The sequence below is a fragment of the Lethenteron reissneri genome, chromosome 27 (genome assembly GCF_015708825.2).
Source record: "Lethenteron reissneri isolate LAM-NWPU_2019-01 chromosome 27, ASM1570882v1, whole genome shotgun sequence".
NCBI lineage: Eukaryota > Metazoa > Chordata > Hyperoartia > Petromyzontiformes > Petromyzontidae > Lethenteron > Lethenteron reissneri.
Genome location: NC_083805.1, coordinates 2624164 through 2648003, shown reverse-complemented (window position 1 = coordinate 2648003; position 23840 = coordinate 2624164). Strand labels below are relative to the sequence as shown.

Here is a 23840-nt window from a genome sequence, read left to right as displayed (position 1 = left end):
GGCGCCTGTCGCCAAGGAGAGGGAGCAAATGCGTCGCGAGCTCGAGGAGGTGCAGGAGGAGAAGGAGAGGGAGATCGAGCGGCTGAGGGCGCAGATCGAGCTCATCACGGACCAGCACCTGGTGGAGCTGGAGGAGACGTTGAGCAAGCAGCACGACGCGGAGGAGAAGCTCAAGGAGCTGGAGGAGCAGCAGGTGGGCGGCCAGGAGGACGGCGACGTCCTCATGTCCCTCCGCGCCAAGCTCGCCGTGGCCGAGCAGAAGACCAAGGACTACGAGAGCCTGCGCGAGGCGGAGGCCCGCGGCCGCGAGGAGGTCTCCAGGCTGCAGGAGAAGCTCCATACGCTGGAGGACATCAAGGTGGCAGTCAACAACAATGTAAGTGTTCTGGTTGTTTTTACTCAAATCGAAAGCTTCTCCAGTTCTGAGACGTGTGTGAACGCTTCGGCTTAATTGCCAACGGTCTGCAAGAAGCGGTGAATGCCCTACCACAGTACAGCCTCGTGTTTGGATAAAGTAGCCTGTTGAAGTATGAAAAGTAAGAGGAGGTTTTACCCTTTCTAGCAATTAAACAGGAGGTGTTAAGATGTTCATGCACCAAATAGAAACCTCTTGCAAGGCATAAAGTCTGCAGTCTGCATTAAGCACACGTACTTGCGGTGACCATGCAAACAAACTCTGATCATATATAAGCATTGTCTTTGAAACTGATTGGTCTACTCCAGAGGCAGCCTTGTTCTTTAGGGCCTAGTCTCACCACCAGTGTCAGACCAGAGAACAACGCCACAAGGTGAACAGCACAAAGACAATGCACGTATCAGAGCATTCATAGCTCGGGGTGAGTCATTGCAGACATCTCTCTCTCTGTCTCATAATGTATCGGGGGCTGTTCTCTGACACTCGGTGGAGCCACTGTTCAACGTACGTTGAACTTCTTTCGCGCCGGACGTAGCCAACCGTAGCGAATTCCAAATGGAAAGTCGTTCGTCCGATTGCGAGAGCGTTTAGCGGACCGTGCGGGGTCACGTTGCGGCGGGGTAAAGTGAGAATACTCCCACCAGTTGCAAGCCATCCGGCCGGCGTGAAAGAGTGGGCCGAAAATACCCTCGAAGTGCCCCCTGTCGTTTTGCGGAGGCCCCTACCGCCAACAGTGGCAGTGAGCAGGCAGTTGCAGGGCTGCGCTTTTACCTCCACCCTGACATAGCAGCAAGTGACATAATTGGAATGTCGCTAGGTGGAAGGGTAAGGAAAGGATAATGTAAGGATAATCATCTTCACTTATCCGATTCTGTTCCTCCCTTAAAACCCATCTCTTCCCTCTAGCCCATCCTACTGCTACTCGCTGTCCCCACCCCACAACAACGACCAGGACCTACCCCTATCACTACCCCTATTACTACCCTTACTACTACCCCAAACCCTATCACTACCCTTGCCCCTATCACTACTCCTATTACTACCCTTACCACTACCCCTACCTCTATCATTACCCTTACCACTACACCTATCACTACCCTTGCCCCTATCACTACCCCTATTACTACCCTTACCACTACCTCTATCACTACTCCTATCACTACCCCTACGACTACCCCAACTCCTCCCACCCATTCTCCTAACTGTCACCATAACTACACCACCACGCTTAATAAACCCCAACTATTTATCTCAGCCACTGTCACCTCATGTACCAGTCTATAACCGTTGCAAAGCGCCTTGGAATAAGGCGCTCCATGTGCACCTACGCAAGATGTAAGGAGACGGGATAAGACGAGAGAACGCGCTCCGTGCATGGACCTTGGCTTGCGCGTTTGCCGCAGACGGAGGACATGAACGGGACTCTGGAGGGCGGCGACCAGAAGCTGGAACACGCCGTGAAGGGTCCGACGCCACCCCCCACACCCCCCGACGGTCCCTCCGCAAGCACGCATGCCCCCACGCATGCCGCCACGCACGCCCCCACGCACGCCCCCCCGCAAGCACGCACGCCCCCACGCACGCCGCCATGCACGCCGCCACGCACACCGCTCCACGTTTGGCGCTCTTCTAAGGACGCGCTTTGCATTGTCGTTGGCGCCGCTGACGGGAACGCCGCCGTTGCGTTGTTCTTCGTGTAGACCTGCTCTCGAAGCTGAGCAGCAAGGAGGAGGAATGCAGAAGCCTCGGCCAGCAGCTTGAGAAGGCTCAGCTGCAAGTATCAGGTACTCGGGAAACAATGTAATTTCTCTTGCATTTGAAAAGCTCCGGCTTAGCTTCTCATTGATTCATCATGGATTTGTGGGTTAGGCCACGTCATAATCTAGGTAAAGATCTGGCCAAATTTGTGTCGTGTGACCCTCCACCTCCTGACAGCACCAAACAAGTTTAATTGTCACGTGCAGAACAAATCTGACATTTATTTTTAGAAATCTGTATCTAATAGTTAAATATAATTGTGAGAATTGTTATTCAACTTACCGATGAGGTGAAACAATAAAAACTGGTGCAATATTCAATGCTTGTACAACGTGTCAGGTGATGGAGGCTTTCACGACAAAAATCTGGCTAGAAATCGTTTCATAGCCAAACCCCTAAAACAATAGCGAATCATCATATTGCGGCTCAGAAAATCTATGTATTAAACTAGCTTCTCATTAATTTGTTTGTTTAGATTCACGAATAACACTCCTTTCATGGCAGGCGCAGCGAGTGGTGAGATTTAAAGAATTACCCGCGAATTTGGAATTCCCAACGATCCATACAATTCCTTCGACTGTGCGGCACAAATTGTTTAAGAAGAAAAGTCTACGCTTGAGACGTTGACCGTTGAGAACGGCTGCTGTCACCTCCGCATGGCCGGGACACTGGGCTCACGCATCGTCGTTATCATTGTCATCGTCATTGTCGTCGTCATTGTTGTCATCATTGTCATCGTCATTGTTATCATTGTCATCATCGTAATCATTGTCATCGTTGTCATTATCGTAATCGTTGTCATCGTCGTCATTGTCGTCATCGTTGTCATCGTTGTCATCGTCGTCATCGTTGTCATCGTCGTCATTGTCGTCGTCGCCAGACGTGAAACAGAAATCGGCGGCGGGGGCCAACGAGCCGGCCAGCCTCAACGGCGCGGTGCCGGAAGCCGCGGTGGCCGAGCGGACACCCCCGCCGCCCCCCACGGACGGGGACGCCGCCGGGGACGCCGCCGTGGACGAGCTGGGATCGGACCTGAGGCTGCGGCTCTCCGAGGCGCAGAAGATGCTGGAGAGCTCCGAGCAGCGCAACCAGCAGCTGCAGGCCCTCCTGGAGGCCTTCCGGGTGAGCTCCCATCGCGGCACGCCAATCACGTTCGCCCGCTGTTGCGAGATGTTAACTACCTCGCCTGGTTTACAGGAGGTCGTGGGTTTGATCCCGACCCTGATGCCTGCTGTATATTTGGAGCTTGCGTGTTCTCCCCGTGGTCATATGAATTTTTATCCGGGTCCTCCGGTTTTTCCCATCCACATTTCAAAACACGCGTTTAGAGTATTTGGCTGCTATAAATTTCCATGTGATGATCAGCCACTTCGTTGAGCTATCATTTGTGTTGACCAAGTCACTTCGAGGGTTTCTCCACGCCGAGTGGGGGTTGCGGGGTTTATTTGACCGTGGCGTCCACCACGCTGTTTGGTGCCGGTCGGTGAAGGGAGAGGGCAGGGGCCCAGAACCGGTTCTGGTAAGCAACCAGCGTTAGCCGTGGGCGGCAATTGAACTCGAGTGGCCGGATTCGTCGCTCCAACCGCCGAGCTTGTCAAAAAAAAACCCAGCTATGAATGGTGTGGGGAGGCATTCATCCGACAGTGGATTTAGAAACGACTGAGGCTTGTAATTTTTTTGCTAGTGTTATTTGATAACGTTTGACTAAACCATGAGCTCTGTCTCATGCCCGGGGTTATATTCTCTTGAAGCTTCTGAGAACCTCGCATAATTGCAGTGTACGCACACGAACAAACACACACAAGTTTCATTGAAACTCGGCTTTGTTGCGATTTTCCCAGAGTGCCAAAGACAGGCAAAGCGCTGCCGACTTGGAAGACGGCGTCCGAAGGTAAGCTTTTTGATGTTTGTGTTTATAGCACCTGCACGTCACTTGTTGAATTAGCGCGATGCGTTGCCGGACGGAAAACCCGCGGGGGACTCAAAACATTCTCTTTATAGCTTTCCAACCGCAGTCGTTGAGTGCAAGACAATGTCCGCGCAAAAGGTCATGGCGTTGGAGCGTGCTCATGGCAGGCCATGAGAACCGTTCACATATCCACTCGGCTCCGCCACCCAGGCGTACTGCGGTGGAAAGATGTTATCTCCGTCGCCTGGTATACAGGAGGTCGCGGGTTCGATCCCCTGACACCTGCTGCTGTATATTTGGAGTCTCTCTCCCTCTGGTCGTGGAGATTTTTCTCCGGGTCCTCCGGTTATTCCCTTCACATTTAGAATCGACATCGTGCATTCAGAGTATTTGGCTGCTGCCATCGTTGAGTTATCATTTGTGACCAGGTCGCTTCTGAAAAGGAGCTTAGAGCTCAGTGGGCCTTACCTGGTAAAATAAAAAATAAAAAAAATAGTTAATAGTTTTTTCTAACAGCTGGCACGAGCACTCTCCCTTGGCGCCGTCGGCCACCGCGCATCGCCACGGGGAGCACTGCCGTCGTACCCGCAGCACCCATCACACCATCACAACCGCAACAACCACCCAGCATGCACCACTGCCGCTCCCACACCGCTGCCGTGCCGTGCGTTCTGAAGCCAAATGCGAACAAGAATCCCTCGCACACCTGTGTAAAAGACATAGGTAAAAGCTTGGGAAAACAAACTTGTTGACCTGAAGCATTTTGTTCAAATGTCTTTTAATTAAGCGCAATGTACGAGGGCACTGCAAAGATAATGCCGATCGTCATCGCTGTTGTCATCGCAGCAGCGAGGGAAGCTACTGAACTAGAGATGCTGTCGGTGGCTTTCAAAACTTCGGCAATCCCTCAAAGTAACTAAGTGTCCCACCGCACGCCGCCCGGCAAATGTGACCCATTGAACTTGACACGTTTTACTGTGTCACGACCACTCTTTAGAATTTGCACGCTCCCTACACAGTGCTCGCCGCGCCATCCTTCCGAATTAATCCGTGTCTTTTTCCCTCTCTTGTTTTACGTCGTGTTTTCTTTGTTTGGCTTGCACTCTCTCACCTTGCGATTCCTCCACCATGGTAAGAACGAGCGAAGCAGACCCTCACTGACCCCGCCACCCACCCGCCTCCCGCCCCGGCCACCCCGGCTGCCCCTCACCTCGGTCGCCACCCCACGTCTCCCTCGCGACTCCCTCCATCTCCCCCCCCCCCCCACGCACGCACGTTACAGACGAACGGCTCCTGGGCTGTAGCGCGTATAGTGCCAAACGCTCGACAGAGCACCACCCTGCCACCCCACCACCATCCCTACTTCCCCCTTCTTTCGTCTGTTTGAGTAGGCGCCGCCACAAGTAATCGTGCGTTTGTTGCAATTACAATACAATTTGTATTTATATAGCGGTGTGTCTAAATGCAAGCGTATTTCAATACACTGTACGGCATACAGTGTGCGTATTTATTTTGTAGAGAGGGGCAGTCAGTCATATTGCAAATGAAACATGGAAGGATCTTGAGCTTGGACTTGAACAGAGGCAGGGACTTAACAGCACCAACGGCTGGGGAAAAGGAGTTCTACAGTATGGGGTTGCAGCAAAGGAGAAGGAGCGACCTCCCATCGAGCGACGGTTGAGCGGGAGTATTTTATAGACTTCCTCGATTGTTGGAACGGAGAGCTGGCCCGTTGTCCTTTTGGAGTCATCTGTGCGTCTTTCCTGTCTTTGCCTCACTTCCTTGCCTGGCTCCTCACTCACTCATTCACTGTCTGGTTAGAGGAGGTGGTGGTGGTGATGATGATGATGGTGATGATGGTGGCCATCATCATCGACTGAGCAAGGCCAGAGTTGCCAAGTGGCCGGGTTGAATTGTTCGTAAGCACAAGTGGCCATCGTGGGTTATAAGCTCACGGACACCAGTGGCAAGCGCTTCTCATCTTTGCCAAACTGTTCATCAACAAAACAATGCTCTGTGCTCAGCGTGCGAGTAACTAAGAGATAATTGCCAGGCCTGATGAGAGGGGATGGAAAGGGGGTTGGATACAACTGCACCAGGGCCGCAAGCACATGATGGCGGGGGCAGTGGGGGGTTGGGGACACAAACATTACAATTATTTCTTTGTCCAGGTTTTACGGGAAAGAATTGGGACCCATAGCCAACATTCTACTGGCAGGGTGGCTTTGCGGTAGAGCGAGCCGCTCGCAATTGGAAGGGCATGAGTTCAAATCAAGGTTTGTGGATGACTCCTCCGATCATCCCTCCGGGGTAGATAAAATTCTTACCACTTTGTGGGCGAAGTAACCGTTGGTTGTCCTATGGATAGAATCGTCCCCTGCCATAAAGTGTGGAATTTCCGACCACCCGCTCAGGGCTGTGAACAGGAGATAAGCACCAATGCCTCAATGCTCATTAAGAGAAAGGAATCAGGTTGTTTCTTTTTTACACTTCAGCCAACATTATGCACCGGGGAACCAGATTTCTCTCGAAGGGACTGGTTATCGCCAAGTTGCTATCGTAAAACACGAGATTTTCGAGTCGAAAAAAAAACTCGATTGGTTTTTTGCCTCCGTTGGGGAGGCCGGGGGTGGCTGCCCAGGCAAGACGTAGCGCCGATCCCGTGGAGAAAACCCAGACGCCAGCACCAAGCAATGTGAATCGACATCTCGTAAACGGCGAGCGTGGTTTCCCTCGCTTGAACCATTCTACTGGCGCTGCTTCGTGGCGTCGGCTGCGTTGATGCCGTCCGGTCGTCCGGACCGAGTGTTTGCAAACGATGGCCTTAAATGATAATTGTTTTTTTACCCTTCTATCTGGCAACAAAACTGACACCTTTTTTACAAGGAGTCATGTTTACATAGACCACACGCCAAAAGGCGTCATCTGGTCCAACCCATGTGAGACTAGGCTCTAAGAAAAGCTGTCTCGGGTGTGGACCAATCAACTTCAAGGACAGTGCACATTATCAGAGTTATGTTTTTTGTTTGCATTATGACTGCAGGTATTGTGGTCTATGTAAACATGACTCCTTGTAAAAAAGGTGTCAGTTTTGTTGCCAGATAGAAGGGTAAAAAACCAATTATCATATTTTTACTGGCAAATGAGGTTCCAATGGTGATGGCCTTAATTCTTTTGAAAGTGCTTGCGGGGCCTGGTCGTGCAGGCTCGCAACCATAGGCTGTCCCTCCATGCGCAGCACTTCAGGTTGGACTGCACGTTGGCGCATTTTTTCACTCAAGCTTTCGCCACGCACCACTGAGGGCATCTTCATTTTTCCGCTCCTGGACTTGAACTCCCGACGGTGCCCACAGTTGCACGTGGTGAGGACCTGAGAGATGAAAGGCTCGGCACATAACCCAACCTGGAAAACTGCACCCGGACAACGTACGGACAACGTGTGGCTGAGGGAAAAAAACCTTCGTGCAACCATAGGTTGCTCTGTTAAGCAACTGCGTTCCCCCGAAAATTGCCTAATTGTCACGTGCCACTTTTAAATGAGCAATTAAAAAAAAATCTTTTAATATTTGCGTTACGAAGAAGGAAGAGAATTTGCGGCACAGCCGTGCCCCCGATTAGCATGCTTGACAAGTAAATAAAGGATATCATCCACGAGGATCAGCGATGCAGTGCATTGAACGCCTTCGCCCAAGATGCGCTGAGACTTGTCCGACAGTTCAAATGCAATGAAACAACACAAAAACAACAACCGATTAAAATATTCGTGCGAAGCGAGTCGATCACGAACAAAATCGGCCCATTTTTTTTTTAAATAAACGTTTTAAAATGTTTCTGTCGTTCGCCGACGCGCCATGGAGCCCGCGAGCATGGCGCCGCCGATCGCACGGCCCCGTCCATGCCGCTGGCCGCGCCGCGTCTGGTGCCGCACTGAGCAGCGTCTTCTAAAGACCGCAATGAGGTTGCAGCGTCGTCGGGCGACCGACGCGGGTAGAAAACGCGTCGACTGTGTAACCCCCGACCCCCGACCCCCGCCCTCGTTCGTGCGAACCCTACGCCGCTATGACGCCCCTTGCATGTGTCTTTCTGTCTCTGTGATCCAACGGTAAAATATTATAACGTTAGTCATTTATTAATCAAATAATAATCAGAACGGTAACATCATCACTGCAAGACGCGGTAACACGTTTGAGCGGTCAGCGGCGGTTACATGGCCCATGCCATGGATGCTTGGTTTTCCTCTTACCGTCGTAGCGTAAGGGAGCATGGGACTTTGCATTTGTACAAGGCCCCCTGGAAACTTTGGGTTGGTGTGTTGCTGTGTTGTGTGAGAGAGAAACTGTGTGCGAGTTTATACATCTCCAGCCCACCTTGTTACCAACACCACACCTGCATTGTACATTACATCACAGTCGTCACTAATTTATGTTGTCCTTGAGTTACTTCATTACTTTCATCGCATTTTGAGTCGTCAGCGAATCCTTCACGCGCTCCCCGCGCGTTGTCGTCAGCCACCTCGCTCGCGCGCTCGCTGCACTTTCGTGCAATTGTAGCTGCGGGTGATCGACGCTCGTTTACTTTTAAACGTTCTCTACGCGCTGCAATGCATGTATCCTCGCTATATTATCTGCTCCTCGGTAGTAAAGAGTAAAAGATGATGATGAAGACAAAAACAACGATGATGGTAAAAGGTAAATAAAGGCAAATATTTGTAAGGACTTTGGTGGCGGTGGTCTCTGGTTGCACGGCATTGTGGTCCAGTGTCTTGACAGCTGTAAATGTTACAAAAACACCATTGTGTACAAAGCGTTCACGACCTTTAAATGTTTAGAGGAAATCTTCAAGTTTAACATTGGCTACAAGCGGCGGGGTCAAGTGTGGGCATCCCCCACCTCTTCGAAGATGTCTCGCCAGCGTGTCCCCACTTGAGCAGTCGTTCTTAACGTTTACTGCAGCCTTGCACCCCTTTGGTTCCCAATCGTAAAGAATTATAATGTTAATATGTACATAGAGTTTGATGAAACAAAGTAGTTGTACTTACGTGCCTCTGCTTAATTTGTGTTTCGTTTATTTACCTTCTAACAAAAAATCTGGCCACGTCTCCCATCCCCAGAAAGGGCATCTCGCACCCTCAGGGGGTGCAGCGTGCACCTCAGGTTAAGAAGAAGAACCGCTGCTGTAGAGGGGGGGGCTCTCTAGAGCCCCCCACTCATGGTGGCGAGCTTGCGCTGTGTGCAACACCGGGGTAGGCTGCCTCGAGTGACTTAGTCGGTGGTCGCCCGCAGGTGAACGAGGCGTGCTAACACGACGCGCGTTGGAACGTGCCGCTTGACCTCTTAACCCCCACAGTGAGGTGGTGGTGAGACAGGAATCGAACGAGAACTCCCACAATGCATCGCAACCGACGGATACCCCGAAGGATGCTGAGACGGATGCGGTTCAGAGTCCCACACGTGGAGAGGTAAGGACGTTTAGTGATGAAGCTGGCGATTGTTGAGATGTTGGTGTTTGCCGCACCCTGGACCTTAACGCGAATCTGGTAACATCCCCCCGCATGTGCCTCGTTGACTCCAGGTTTCATTTCTCAACGCCGTGATCGTGGGACTTCAGCAGAAGAACGAGGAGCTCAAGGGTAAACTGGAGAAGCTGGTGGAGGCGTCGTTGAATGGAGATGACAAAACTTCACCATCGTGAGTCTTGCTGTCCATTACTGGGTTTTCTGTCGAACTTTCTATGTCAACGTTTGACACAATGCATATATTGTTACCATTTAAATTTTCCATTCGTGATGTTGTACTCCCAGCTCAAAGGGTGGTGTGAGAATTAAAACTAGAAACAAATATCATTTAGCAATTGAAACAAAATGAAACGAAGTTGGGCAAGACGTAAAATGACAGTTGCGGGTTAAATTAACAACGGCATGGAGGCCGATGAAGAGAAGGAGCAAGAGAGGTGGGCAGGAATTGAGATGGTGAGACAAGGTTAGACGATTTGGAGGTGCACGTGGCATAGATGCAGCAACTGATCGTGAAGAGTAGGAGACCCGGAGCGTTGCCATTGAGAGGTATATTTATAGCAGCCGTGTGCTTCGCAAATGTCACGCACCCAAGGATCATTTCACAGCATTACATAAAACTTTATTTGAATTTCACTCGGATGCTCATCCGTAAAATTATTAGTTGCGATCCTGGTTTGGCGTCACATCCTGCATCTTGCTGGTATTGGCCTCTTGTCGCGTCAGCCGTGGCTCAGCTTGCATCACTTCTCAAATGCTGGTGTCCCCTCCTCTCCCCCACCCCCCCCTCGAGCGTTCAATTCCTTCCCGATTGCCCACACCCCCCCCCCCCCCGCCGCAGGAAGTCCAAGTCGCGCTCTCGCCGGCCGCCACCCCGAGTCTTCTGCGACATCTGCGACCGTTTCGACCTTCACGACACCGAGGAGTGTCCCACGCAGGGGCCGCCGCCGACCCTGCCCGCCGGCCCGTCTCCGGCGGCGTCGCCGTCGTCCGGTCCGCCGGCGGCGCGGGCGGCATCGCCGCCTCCGCCCTCCCCGTCGCCGGCGTCCCCTCCACACTCGGCGCACCGAGGGCCGCGCAAACAGAACCGGCCCTACTGCGACGCGTGCGAACTGTTCGGCCACTGGACGTCCGAGTGCAACGACAACCAGACCTTTTGAGAGAGGGAGCAGGCCGCCCGCTTGCGCGCCGCGTCGTCCCACTTCTTGTACTGCTGCTGCTGCTGCCGCCGCCGCCGCCGTACGGTCGCGGAGAATGAGCTAAACCTTCTTCTCCCGCTTGAGCGTGGCTCTCTATAGCGAATCTTAAGCCCATGTCTGGGCCCGATAGCCCGAGCCCAGCCTCGGTGAAGCCGAATGGATGTCTGTGACGCCTCCGCTGAATTTAACCGAGGTGCACAATGTTCTTCGCTCCGGGCTGGTCAGGATTTCCACGGTCGTATGCCGCCGGAATTTCTCTGATTATTTTTTTTGTTTTTATTTCCGCGTGGATTGCCGGTGTGGCCGCCGCACCGGCCGGTCCAGCGTACGCCGTTGCTTTCGAGGCAGGTCCAACCCGTAACGAGCTAAACCGAACAATTATCACAAAACTTGAATCGGCATGACCCAGTCGAGTCTGCCCTGTGGTCGCGCGTAATGGCACCAAGCCACCTGCCAGGGGTGAGGCTCCCAACGAGGTTTAATGCCTTTTCTCGAAACGTCTGGCAAATGTGCTTAGAGTTTACATTTTTAGTTTTATTAATTTCATTTCTGATTTTTTTATTTTGATAAAATAAACTTCACTTGTATCAAAGTGGTAGGCGTTCCTTTCTAAAACAGAAGCTTGTTAAGGTGTATTTTTTATTTTAAAGACGTTAGCCAGTACTAGTATTTACACTCTCCCTCCCGAATGTTCGTCACACGCTAGATGTGGTATAGAACAGGCTCGTTCATATGCGAGTCCAAAAAAACATTGTAAAAACATTCACCAATACCAATACCCTCTATTCGCCACTAAGTGACGGTGACGTCACCACGGCGCCTATGCCAGGCCAGGTGCACTTTGAGGCCACTTGAAATGTCGAAGGCATCACTGACAGGAGGTCTCGGTACAGACCCAGGTGCCATGGGTTGGCTGACTGAGATGACTGGTAGATGCACCAGCTCTACCCCCTACTGTGCCAAATTTCTGCATTTTAGCCACTGGGTGCTCTGCTCATTGTTATGAGCGTCGCTCCTCTGCCTTCCATTGTTGCTGGAGGACGACTGCCTCCAACTGCCCAGTAGCGTCCTTCACAAGCCTCCTCCAAAGAGACCGATCTTGCCACCGCGGACACTAGTCGTTGGCAAGTCCACACAGCTCCACATCCTCCTGTACCGCCATCAGTCCATCTCTTCTCCAGCCCATGTCGTGCCCGTTTAGCCCCATCTATGCGGCCAAACAGAAGTTGCTTGAGCATGCGGTGGATGGGCATGCGGGCTACATGACCCAACCCACACACACACACACACAGCCGCAGAATGCTCTAAGTGTGAGCTGACCCCGTGGAAATTTGATCGTTTCATCGAACGGGGATGGCTGAGTTACTGAAAGAACAAATCAATGCACAGTGCCGTCGTGACACGGAGACCACGGAACGCTCGCTTATTGTGCCGCACTGCTGATGCATCCGGCCAGGTCTCCCTCCTTCATTGTTCTCCTCGTGGCCTGCCACCACTGTCCTGCCACCACAGTCAGCTCGCTCTTCCGCCGAGTCACCCGTCATCCTGCCAGGTGGCTCGGCGCCAAAGCGAGCGGCTCGCAATCGAAAGGTCGCGAGTTTCGAATTCTGGTTGGCGGTGGCGGGGAAAGAGGGAGGATGGGGGGGGTGATTTAGTTCATCATTCCGTCAGGGGGTCGATAAAATCAGCACCAATGAGAACCGCTTTTTGGGGAAAGTCCAGCGTGGTTGTTCTATGGATTGGACTCATCCCTGCCGTGGGTACGTGGAATTTCTACCACTGTCACAGGAATCGCCCCATTTTTTTACCGACACAGTGGTCCTCTGTGGCATTCCTTCGCCACTACAGTATTGCCCAACCGTTCCCCCCCCCCCCTCGCGACTTCCCCCCCGGCAATTCTATGACTTGCCATGAATCGAGTGGGGTCATGATTTTTCTGTTGTGGTGAATGTAGCGGTCTCTAGTGGAAAGAGGGTCACGTGCACCCATTATAAATAAGGTATTATTACAGTCAATAAAAATTGTTGACATTCAGCTTTCGGTCGACGATCCACTGCTGGAGGAAGGCCTCCCCACGCCAGGTCAGTCAGCAGAGGCTGTTTGACCATACTTCACCACGCTGGCGAGTGTGGGTTGGGTCAAGTTGCGCCACACGGAGTGATGCTGGTGCTGTGACTCGTAACTGTATCTCTAACGGGGGTGATATTCACCCCACTCACTCCGTCTGCCGCAATCCGTCTCTCCTGAAAGTCCGTGTGTACGCTCCTGTTAAGTTTCATTAATATTTCCGCGTCGTTTTGGTTTCCTCTCATGTGTATAAATGCTCGTTAAGTGGCTGGAAATATCTTAATATATATAGCGAGAGGACTGCAGAGCTTTGGCAATTGTTGGTAGTGCCGGCTCACCGCCTGGCTGCTGCCTCTAAGCTTTGGCTCCTCGGTGATCGTGAGAGATGCAGTTTGCGTGAACGGCAAATGACGCCGTAGATAAAAACTAACGTGTACAAACTTACAGCGCCTGTTTTTTTTGTGAGCGCTGTATCCAGTATGACGTATAACAATAGGTTTGACCCATTCTGGCAATGAAACGGGACATGTTAAGATGTTCAAACACCAAATAGATACCTATTGCAAGGTATCAAGTGTGCATCAACCGCACATACTTGTGGAAAAACATGCACACAAACATGCTCTGATCATATGCGCATTGTCTTGATTGGCCTATACCAGAGACAGCCTTCTCGATGGCCTTGGTGAACACTTCAGTGTAAGTCTCATTCTTTATGGCCTTGTCTCTTAACTTGGTGAGCACTTCAGAAATAAGTCTCATTTTGCAAGCGTGACCTGGGCCACCAAAATGACAAAGCAAAGCGAGTCAAGCGAAGCGAATAGAAATCGGAACAAACACAAAAAAAACCAGACAAAAGACACGCTCGGGCACATTCCCGGTGACTTTCCCCACCAGGGCCCTCCAGAGCTGCCCGAGCGGGACTGGCACCCCCCCGCGCCCCACCCTTGGGCCCTGGATTGGGTTCGCTAGAGGGTGGGCGGCTGGTGGTGGCAGAGGCCCTCTGGACATGGGGAGTCGGAGGGCCCGAGGTGCGGTTGTGACTGGTCAGAGCTGACCTTAGCCCAGCTCGGTCAATCTGCTGACTCCACACCACCAAAAGGGTCGTGGTGGAAAGTTCGACATGTCAACGTTTAAGGGGGTTTTCAAGTGTTATGTTTTTTTTTTATTATCGTGTTGTTTAAATTGGCTTAGTTGAAAAGCTTCACCTGACGACTTTGCCTGCCGCCTCCGCCGCTGCTGTGGTAGATAGAATGGCGAGTGTCCCGGTGAATTTTGATAACCCACAAGAGTGCATCGGAGGTCAGGTTTTGTTGAGAGTGGGGGGATGAGGTCGGTGAAAGTGAAGCCGTTAGGTTCACCGTGTGGGCCTGCGGTGGGTTGGGGGGGGTCAATTAAAACGAACACTAGTGGATTTCGATTTAAAGCTTTCGTGACTGCAGGGATTCATCTTCTTGGTTCTTTCGGTAAAGTCACGTAGAATGGAAATAATAAAATAATAAAAATATAACATAATTAAATAATTCTCACGACGTTTCGGCCACAACGCAAGCAGCCGTCCTCAGGTGAACAACAGGGCTGTCGATAAGACAAGAGTCTGAATGGATTGTCATGCGGTTCAAGGAAGACAGCATTAGATGTTTAAAATGTTGATACTGCATGTGGGTTATCGAGTTCATCCAAGATAGTCCTCAAATTTTAAGAAATGGAATTACACCCCCTCCCCCGAGGTCTGTAATTTTGCACTTTTTCTGCATCTGTCTGGGGTAGATAGCATTGAACATGGCAATGAAAATGGTGAGGGGTTTTACAGCGGAAACATTATCGGTGATGACAAACGCCTGTCTGTTCCAGTTGTCATTGATGCTCTCCCTTGAATTTGTAGAGTTATTCGTTGTTATGTTTACGCTTGTTTGCCCAGGAAATCCTCACTAAGTCTCAGGAACGCCGGAGAGTCCTGCCAGGTTTTCAACCGAGTAATTTGCGACGTAATTTTTCTCATTCGACAATTTCTGACCGTGACGCCAGCACACAATGGCCGACCCTTGCCAATGACGCCACATGATTTTTGTTGTTTTTAGATCCACTGTGAAGCAGACGGCAAATATGTTACGGTTAATACAGAACTGCAGTAGTATTAACCAGGGCGGCCGCTGGATTGGAGCCGGGAACCTCTGCATCAATCGGCGAATGCGCTGGGCCTTGTTTATAATTACACGGAAGACGGACGACAGCAAGTTGTTCTTTTCTTGGAAAATATGGTCACATTTCTTCTGCGGCGAGGTGGAAAATGTGGCTTGAATTTTGATGTTATTGACCCTTGCAGTTACGACCGCTGACAGTGGCACACCAAGCCAAACATTTCAGAGCGGGCAAAATCAGCTTTCTGACAAACAGTACTGTACCAAGTTATTTCGATCAACAAAGTTCATTGCATGTGAAGTACATTTTTATAATATAATATTCCATAGATCTGAGTTGAAACGTACGTGCGTAAATCTTAATTTATTAATTCATCATCTTTTTACATTCATGAACAAATCTAAAAACATTTTATCAATGACATACAACGGGGCCTGTGCGCCTCTGACCGTTGCAGCAGCCGGTGGCGTTTGCCAGGTTCAAGACCGATTAATTTCGTCGTCTTATTAATAACTAACTCCCCATCCATGCGCGGTTATTAATTCCGTCAAGACGATGGGCCCTGTGTGTGCGAACTGTGAGCACCACAAACAGTCTCCAAGCGAAAATGTAAAAGTCTCTGCGTAGTAATACGGTGTTGAAGGGGGGTAAGCAAGTGTAAGGACGGAGCATAGTGTCCACCTAAACTCTCGCACCAACCCTGACCAGACAGGCAACTGGCCACTAAACCGGCCCTCGCCCTGATCCTAACTGATCCTAACTAATCAACGCCAGCCTTACCAGTGACCCCAATCACGCAACTTTTGAAATAACCAGCCATTAGTCCCAGCCCTCTCATCCACCCTAACTTTTCCTTGAATTAAGCCATCCGTTCATCCACTAATATGTCTCGCGCTGGCCATAACTCCCTACCCCGGGTTCAACTCTGGAACTTTGTCAGAATTCATTTTAAATTTTGTTCGTTTTTCAATGATCTTGGTGTTCACAGCGAATTTCGTGGTACTGGGAGCGGGGGGGGGGCGATTTCGTTTTTGCGTATGCGCTACCCAGAGGGTCCGTGACTGCACGGCACGGCAAGTACTTGATAGTCCATGGGTCAGAGCAGAAATTGGTGCCAGGTCAGGTGGTACAAAGGTCAAAAGATCATCACTGCCATTGATATCGCATTCCCCCCTTCCCATAACTTCGGCCAGTTCTTGTAGAGTTCACCCCTGACCTCAGGTCGTGGGCGGGGAGGGGGTGTCTGGTAGAACACTAAACAGTGACTACTTCTATACAAGTGTTTGTGGTTGGAACGTTGGATCAACGTTGTCCCCACATACCATGTTTGTTGGGAACCTGCTTTTACTAGTTCTGTGACACAAGTGGTCCCGAATCCCTAGCTCCGTATTTCACAGTTCCAGGTCATGAAAGTCCGCCTCGGGTTGTCCAGTCGCAGGTGATGACACAAGCAGTTGGATTCGGTGAGAAATCGGAATGCTCCGGCTCTGGCCTCATCGCACACAGCCCACGCAGTCTTCAAGGGGAACCGATCCGGTGGAGCTCAGCACTGGAGGCTGCCTTTGTGCTCTAATTGTCCATTAGTCCACGTGCATGCGACATTGTCAACTGGGACTGGAAACCCCGAGGTGGACTTTGTAGCCTCCTCAACCCGGAGCCACAATTTCGCACTGCCCTTGAGCCTCGACTTGCCACCATACCCACCTCCCTCTATGATGACGATTGGGGTTGGATGCCAGGCAGAACCACCAAGCGGAAATGTCTGGTCTGGGCTCATGGACTCTAACTCGTGCCCCCCCCCCCCCCCCCCAAGAATATGTAAAATATTTGACATGAAAGGGCGTCTATAATTGTTTTAAAAGACCAGTGCCAGGTTGCCTGTAAATTAAATGTAGTGTGTACAGTAAACATTAATACATGCAAAACGTTGATTAAAAGCGTCAAACTTATTCATGGGGGTTTCTTTCACTTCTTTGAGTTTCGTTCAACAAAAAACGGTGGGCTCTATTTTGTCCGTGAGAACACCTTAGGAACGGCCGTGTTCCGAACAACGGGGCGGACCACCCTTATCGTCTGTCGGTAGGATCATTGTGAAAGCCGCAGCGAGACACACACCACCACCCGTAAAAAGGGCGTCGTGTGTGCGTATGCAAGGGTTTGTTTTTTACACTTAATAAGCACCCACTTTCGTACACGTGCAGACACAATTGGATCTCGGGCTGGGTACACCCGCCCACCCCATTTAGTCACCCCAATTCACCATTGTGCCTCCAATGACACCCAACGTAAATTGGCCACCGGCCAAACACAATCGACGCAGCGCACGAAACGATGTGGTCGAGCAGCTGCCAATTGTTGCGAGGGCCCTTGTTTGTTCGCAGTTACTTTATTTAGCACGCACAGAGAGAGAATTCGTGACACTTTACAACAAAATACACGATAATAGGGGGGGTGGGTGGAGGGGTTGAGGGAGAATTGCAGACGTTAGGTGGAAACGTGGGTTGTTCGCAACCAATGCAGAGTGCGTGACGCGGTGAAGCTCGGGGCAGTTTGAGCGAAACTCCGTCTTGCGTTGATGTTGCATTCAGCCGCGAGGAGTCTCAATTCACCACAGAGGGGAAGGAAGGAGGAGCTTTATCGGACAGAATTTGATCGATACATTGACCACGTATCAAGAACTTATATATTTGTTATCGTCACGATCTTAATTTGTGGTTGACGGGGTGGTCAATGAAAAGACGTTTGGCAGAGAACTTTTACCAAACGTGGCCTAACCCAGAAACAAATGTGGACCATCGCTTTCGTGATGCCCACTCACAATCACGAAGCCATGCGAGGTGTCCTCACATCCAGCTGGTGGGTGGTCACCTATTCCAGGTAAATAGGGGAAAGTGGCCCCATTATCCCTGTACAGGTGTAGCGATTGGTGTTGGGATCCTCGCTTCCCCCTGCTGCAGCCCGCTACCTGTCCAGCATGATTGCATTCGTTGATGAGGAAGTGAACTTTATCTTGTTGTGTCACACTCAGTGCTCTCGCTGGGTACTTTAAACCTGAGCCCTTTGTGCCGAGCACACGTGCATGATTCACGCGTGCATGCACAATACAACAGCCACGTTCGGTCGCCATGTGTCGGACCACAAAGCGTAGTTTGGAAAACATTCCGAACTTGAAGTTACTGCTGATTACACAGATAAAAAAATTAGTGCACGGCGACAGAGGTTAAAAGACATCGTTCAACAAAGTTAGTGCCCTGTATGTACTGTGTAAGGTGTGGTGGACATTGTTGAGCGTTTGGCCAAAAGTGTATGTCCATGGGCCACGATGTCGATTTTCAGATGGATGGGATCCACTGTGAATATTTATTTCACATCTCATACGATGGAAGGTGTTACTCCGAATTAACAACGTTGGTATCCTGTAGCCAATACAAATATGCAGCTTTTATTTGTTTGTGCCCGTGTTGTCCAAGCAATCCGGGCCATTCATGCACATCGGACGTTTTGCAATTTGCAAATGAGAGTTGCAGATTGGCAATACATTGACTCGCCACGTACATTATAACCGAACCTTCGAGTCCTTTCAAGGTTGGGTGGAATGTGTTATTGTCGTCTTATTAATCGGGGATGGGGGAAGGATGTCACTGATACAGTGGTTCTTTATCTTTACTACAGCCTTGCACCGCCTTTGGTTCTCAAGCGTAAAATTTGTTATAATGTTAACACATACATAGGTCTGATGAAACAAAGTAGTTGTACTTACGTGCCCTTGCTCAATTTGTGTTTAGATGATTTACCTCCTTAATAAGTATAACCAGTAAAAACAAAATTTTTCACTATAAATCCTTTATATGCGTGGCGGCTAGAGTCCTCTCGTCCTCTGGCTTGAGATGGCTGCCACCTATGGGTCAGATGATTGCATTGCACCATTAAGCAATTGGTAATTCAATCTAATATTTTTGTCCTAAAAAGTGTAAAATTTTGGAAAAAATTTTTCACGAACATTAATTGTCACGCACAACGAGTCTGTGTGGAAAATGTCAGCTCGATTGGATCACGGGAAGTGAGTTAAAAAACGACCGAAAGATTTGCACGGTCCTAAGCAAGCAAGCGAACTTAATATAAAAGATTAAAAAAATTAACCCGTAAAAACAAAGTTTTTCATTCGAAATCCTTTATATGCGTGGCGGCTAGAGTCCTCTCGTCCTCTGGCTTGAGATGGCTGCCACCTATGGGTCAGATGATTGTCTGCCAGCATTAAGCAATTGGTAATTAAATATTTAAAAGAAATTCCCTAAACAGTGTAAAATTTTGGAAAAAAATTTTCACGAAAATTAATTGTCTCGCACAACGAGTCTGTGTGCAAAATGTCAGCTAGATTGGATCACGGGAAGTGGGTTAAAAAACGACCGAAAGATTTGCACGGTCGTAAGCAAGCAAGCAAGCACACAAGCAAGCAAGCAAGCGAACTTAATATAAATGATTTAAAAATGCTGCCCATGTCTCGGCACCCCCAAAGGCTGCATGCACCCCAGGTGAAGAGCCACTGCTCTAATACAACACGCGTGTACAACTCGTTGGGAATTGCGTTCATACCGCTTTCAGAAAGTGAACTCAGCAGCCGCTTTAGATTTTTCATAAAAGTGAAAATAGGGTGAAGGAAATGGATGAAGGTTTTTCATATTTCCTTAAGCTCTCTGTACATCACCGACACATTGTAGTGCGCCCATATAAGCTGTTGAAGAGCCCGTCACAATATTGCAAGAGATAACATGAAAGCCACCGCTGGATGAAGACCTCCCCACACCACGTTTGTTATGGCAGTTATTTGACCATACTTCACCACGCAGGTCAGTGCAGGCTGGTGAAGTGTGGGATGGGGGCAGGGGACCGGTTCAGATATCACTCGGCCACTCACGTTGGTCGCGACCAGGTACAGAAGACGTTAGGTCGACGGATTCGTGCAGCGTTGTGCGACAACCACTGCACCACCGCTCCACCTCGCAAAGCAATTACAGCATTCGGGCCTGACTCACATCTCGACAGAAGAGCCGACTGAGCCACGCGGAATCGGACGAAGCAGTCGACCGGTGAAGATCAGACGATGCCTTGGTCATCTGATCCAGCGTCGTCTGCTGGTTGTCATTGATCTAAGTTTGGTCTGATGGACACAACATTAATTATGGAATTCTAATCTCCGCGCGTAAGGCAGAAATACGTTCAGAAGCTACATTCCAATTGTTGATTTTTGTTGCTGGCCAGGAGACAGAGGGCTTCAGGAGTTATTTTTGCTGTTCCTCCTGTTAAAGAGAGCCGTGGTTTATTGTATACCAGTGGTTCCTAAGCTGGAGTGCACGCACCCTCTGGGGGTGTAAGATGTCCTTTCGGGGGTGCGAGACATGGACAGATCTTTTCAAAAGGTAATTGATCGAAAACACTAATTCAACACGGGCACGTTAAGTACAACTACTATGTTTCACCAAACCCCGTGGTATGTATTGACATTGTTCATTGTTTTATTTCGATTCAAAGCTTTCGTGACTGCAGGGATTAATCTTCTTGGTTCTTTCGGTAAAGTCACGTAGAAGGGAAATAATAAAATAATAAAAATAAAACATAATCATTATGTTTTATTTGTATTTGTATTATTTCAAAGTCACGTAGAAGGGAAATAATAAAATAATAAAAATAAAACATAATCCTTATGTTTTATTTGTATTTGTATTATTTCATTATTTCCCTTCTACGTGACTTTACCGAAAGAACCAAGAAGATTGTTCATTGTTGTTTACGACTGAGAACCAACGGGATGCAAAGCTGCAGTCAATGTTAAGAACCCACCGCTCTATTGCGTCCATAGTTTGGGTTTCATGGCCACAGTCGCAACGCCGTGGCCCGTGTCTTTGATTTTCCATTCATGAAGGAGACGTGACCGCGCATCGGGTCCGTTGGATGTTCTGGTGCGATTGACGGTTCCACCTCCAGGGTCTTCGACGATGAGGAGGAATCTTTTTGGTTCTTTCGGTAAAGTCACGTAGAATTCTACGTGACTTTACCGAAAGAACCAAGAAGATGAATCCCTGCAGTCACGAAAGCTTTAAATCGAGATGAGGAGGAAGTCAAATGACAGAATGGACGAGTGACGAGAAATTGGAAAACTGAAGGCAAAGCAATCACACGACAACAAGGAATAAAAAGACTGATTTAAAATTACGGCAGAGTCGTTTTATTTTGATTGCTACTACAGTATTCTTCTAAAGCTGCTGTTAGGTTGTTTTGACATTTGGCCGAAGCGTACAATGTTCGACTTGCTACGAAGACTTTGTCACAACCGACGCACGAAGGTTCCAGAACAAGGAGACGCAATAAATAGCCTACAATGTCACTGTTTCAAAAACGAACGTCAAATATACACACTTTTACTACACGGGTACGTAAACTTGAACTATAGGTGATAACTGAAAACAAATATAGTGCAAATTATACGAATGTTAACATTTTTTGTTAATATTATATAGTCGCGTTTACATAGAAATAAAGGTGGTCATAGTGCACGATTTAAGAGAACAAGACGCGTGGACACATTTCAAATGTGCGGTTGGAATAAACATAAAAAATGTAACCCTGATTTATGCCAATTCAAATAAAAATGACCAAAGGGGGGGAGGGGGGGAGTGTGGATTTTGAGTTCAACTGCCGTGCCCGCGAGATTGAACCGGCGTGGTCCGTGAGTCCAGGTTGCTGACCACAATATCGGCCACCGTGACTTTATTTCGGACTTGCAGTGATGCCTTCTTCGAACGGGGCTAGGACAGTGCCGGATTATCCCAGTAGCACAAGTAGCTACTACTGTAGTAGCTACGGGCCCCGCACTTTCAAGGGCCCCGCGCTAAATGCTTTCAAGCTATCAATTCCGGTTCAGCGATTCTGCACTTGCTCTATTACTATAGCACTATACCGCCTTGAACTTTTATGAACGACTGGGTGTTTAAGGTTAGCGATTTGTCGTTTTAGGCTGTATAGCAAATGAAAAAATACAATTACTTTACTATGCAAGCTAAAAATTTGTGTTTTAATATTTCTGTGGTTTTTTTTATGTTGGGCCCTTTATAACATAATATGATACAGGCCCCACAATAGCTTAATCCGGCACGGGGCTTGGAGTATAACATTTGGCACACACATGCAGTGGTTCATGCTTTTCCCTACACCAATCGACGGTGGCTAGGAGATGTTAACTACTTTGCCTGGAATGAAGGAGGTTGTGGGTTCGATCCCAACCCTGACGCCTGCTGCTGTATATTTGGAGTTTGCATGCCTCTCTCATGTGGCCGCGTGGATTTCTCTCCGGGTCCTCTGGTTTTTCCCCTCCACATTTAGAATCAACACGCATTTAGAGTATTTCGCTGCTATGCATTTCCACATAATGACAAGCCACTTCGTTGAGCTATCGTTTGTGGCTGCCAGGTCGTTTCTGAAAAAGCGATATGGCTTAGTGAGCCTGGTAAAATACGTTTTAAATAGTTTAAATCCAAAAAGAAAACATTTCCGAAATTACACCTCCCCCGCCCACCCTCCAACCAATACAGCCGGGAGGGAGATTGCTTCCACTCGTAGAGATTATGGTTGTTGTTGTTGTTTTAAACGGTAACCGGTAACCATTTCGGGAGCCCGTAATCGATTCCGGTGGAATTTTAGTCGGGAAGAGGCGGCCGTGGAGTCCACAGACAGTGCACGAACTGTACAGAGGGGATATTCGGGCTACCCTCCCACGCCGGTCATTGTGCCTTGATTATAAGATGTACCCACACTTTGCCCCACCGCGCCGGGAGATGGAATCAAACCGGCGAACCGCTGGATCGCACACGCCGCGCGTTGCAAACAAACCATTGCCTCACGTGCGGCACAGTGTTAATATATCTCTCCGCATGGGTCTCGTTCCAAAGGTTTAACATGTCAACGTTCATTTCTTAAGACGTTTTAACGTGCTTTGTACCGGTTTTAACCGATTAATTTTTTTGTATTCCTAGCTGTTCGCTGTGCTAATGTAAAAAGAAAACGATTCTAACAAACCTGACAATAGGGATACCGGGTTGACCGCTTAAAGTCTCTTGCTCCAAAATGCAGTGCAGTATGTACAATCCCGATACGGTGGACCAAGTAATTCGCCTGCAGGGACATATGTGACGCCGAGACCCCCCCCCCCTTCCCAACTAGTGAGAACGTTTCGCGAGCAGCACTTGATGTTAACTTTTGAGAGGTTTTATTTGGACCAGAACGACTATACCCAGTAACCATGCCAACGTTTGGCCCAACATTGCTGGGCATCGACTAAACCCAAAATAAAAAAAAATGTTAGAAATTCGATATATAAAAAAACATTGACTTAAAGCTTTCGTGACTGCAGGAATTCATACAGCAGGCGAACTGCTGAAGAAGAAGAAATATGTCATATTTCTCCTGTCTCAGAAGTTCACCTGCTGTATTTTTTGTACCTGAAACGTTATTTTTTTTTTATTCTATCTATGTAACTTTACCGAAAGACCCAAAGAGTATTAAAAAACATACCTGTCGACCCATACGGTTTACCCGTATTCTTGTACAAGGGAAATTGAGTTTTCAGGTCCATACGAGCGTACACAGTCGTTTCAATAAGGGCAAAATATGTCTATTTGTGTGCGTTTTTCCCTTGTGATGGGACTTTGTAGGATGAACGTTGAGATGTATAAGGGGCACGGGTGACCAATAAGGTCCGAATTGGTCGGTAATCAGGTAGGGCACTGAATAGGGGGTTGACAGACATGAAAACAAAGCCCTCAATATTTCAAGAGCCACAATGTG

The 23840-nt window shown here is 49.1% G+C and overlaps 1 protein-coding gene across 1 annotated transcript in view; it reads left to right on the top strand.

Annotated features, from left to right (window-relative positions):
* LOC133348348 (CAP-Gly domain-containing linker protein 2-like) overlaps positions 1–13301 on the top strand; it is a 30999-nt gene extending 17698 nt beyond the window's left edge. The window contains 8 exon segments of the mRNA XM_061561094.1: positions 2–376; positions 1819–1879; positions 2116–2199; positions 3054–3295; positions 4015–4064; positions 9429–9540; positions 9654–9769; positions 10436–13301. Of these exon segments, the coding sequence (XP_061417078.1) occupies positions 2–376; positions 1819–1879; positions 2116–2199; positions 3054–3295; positions 4015–4064; positions 9429–9540; positions 9654–9769; positions 10436–10754 (1359 nt within the window). The 3' untranslated portion in view covers positions 10755–13301.
* The last annotated feature ends 10539 nt before the right edge of the window (positions 13302–23840 follow it).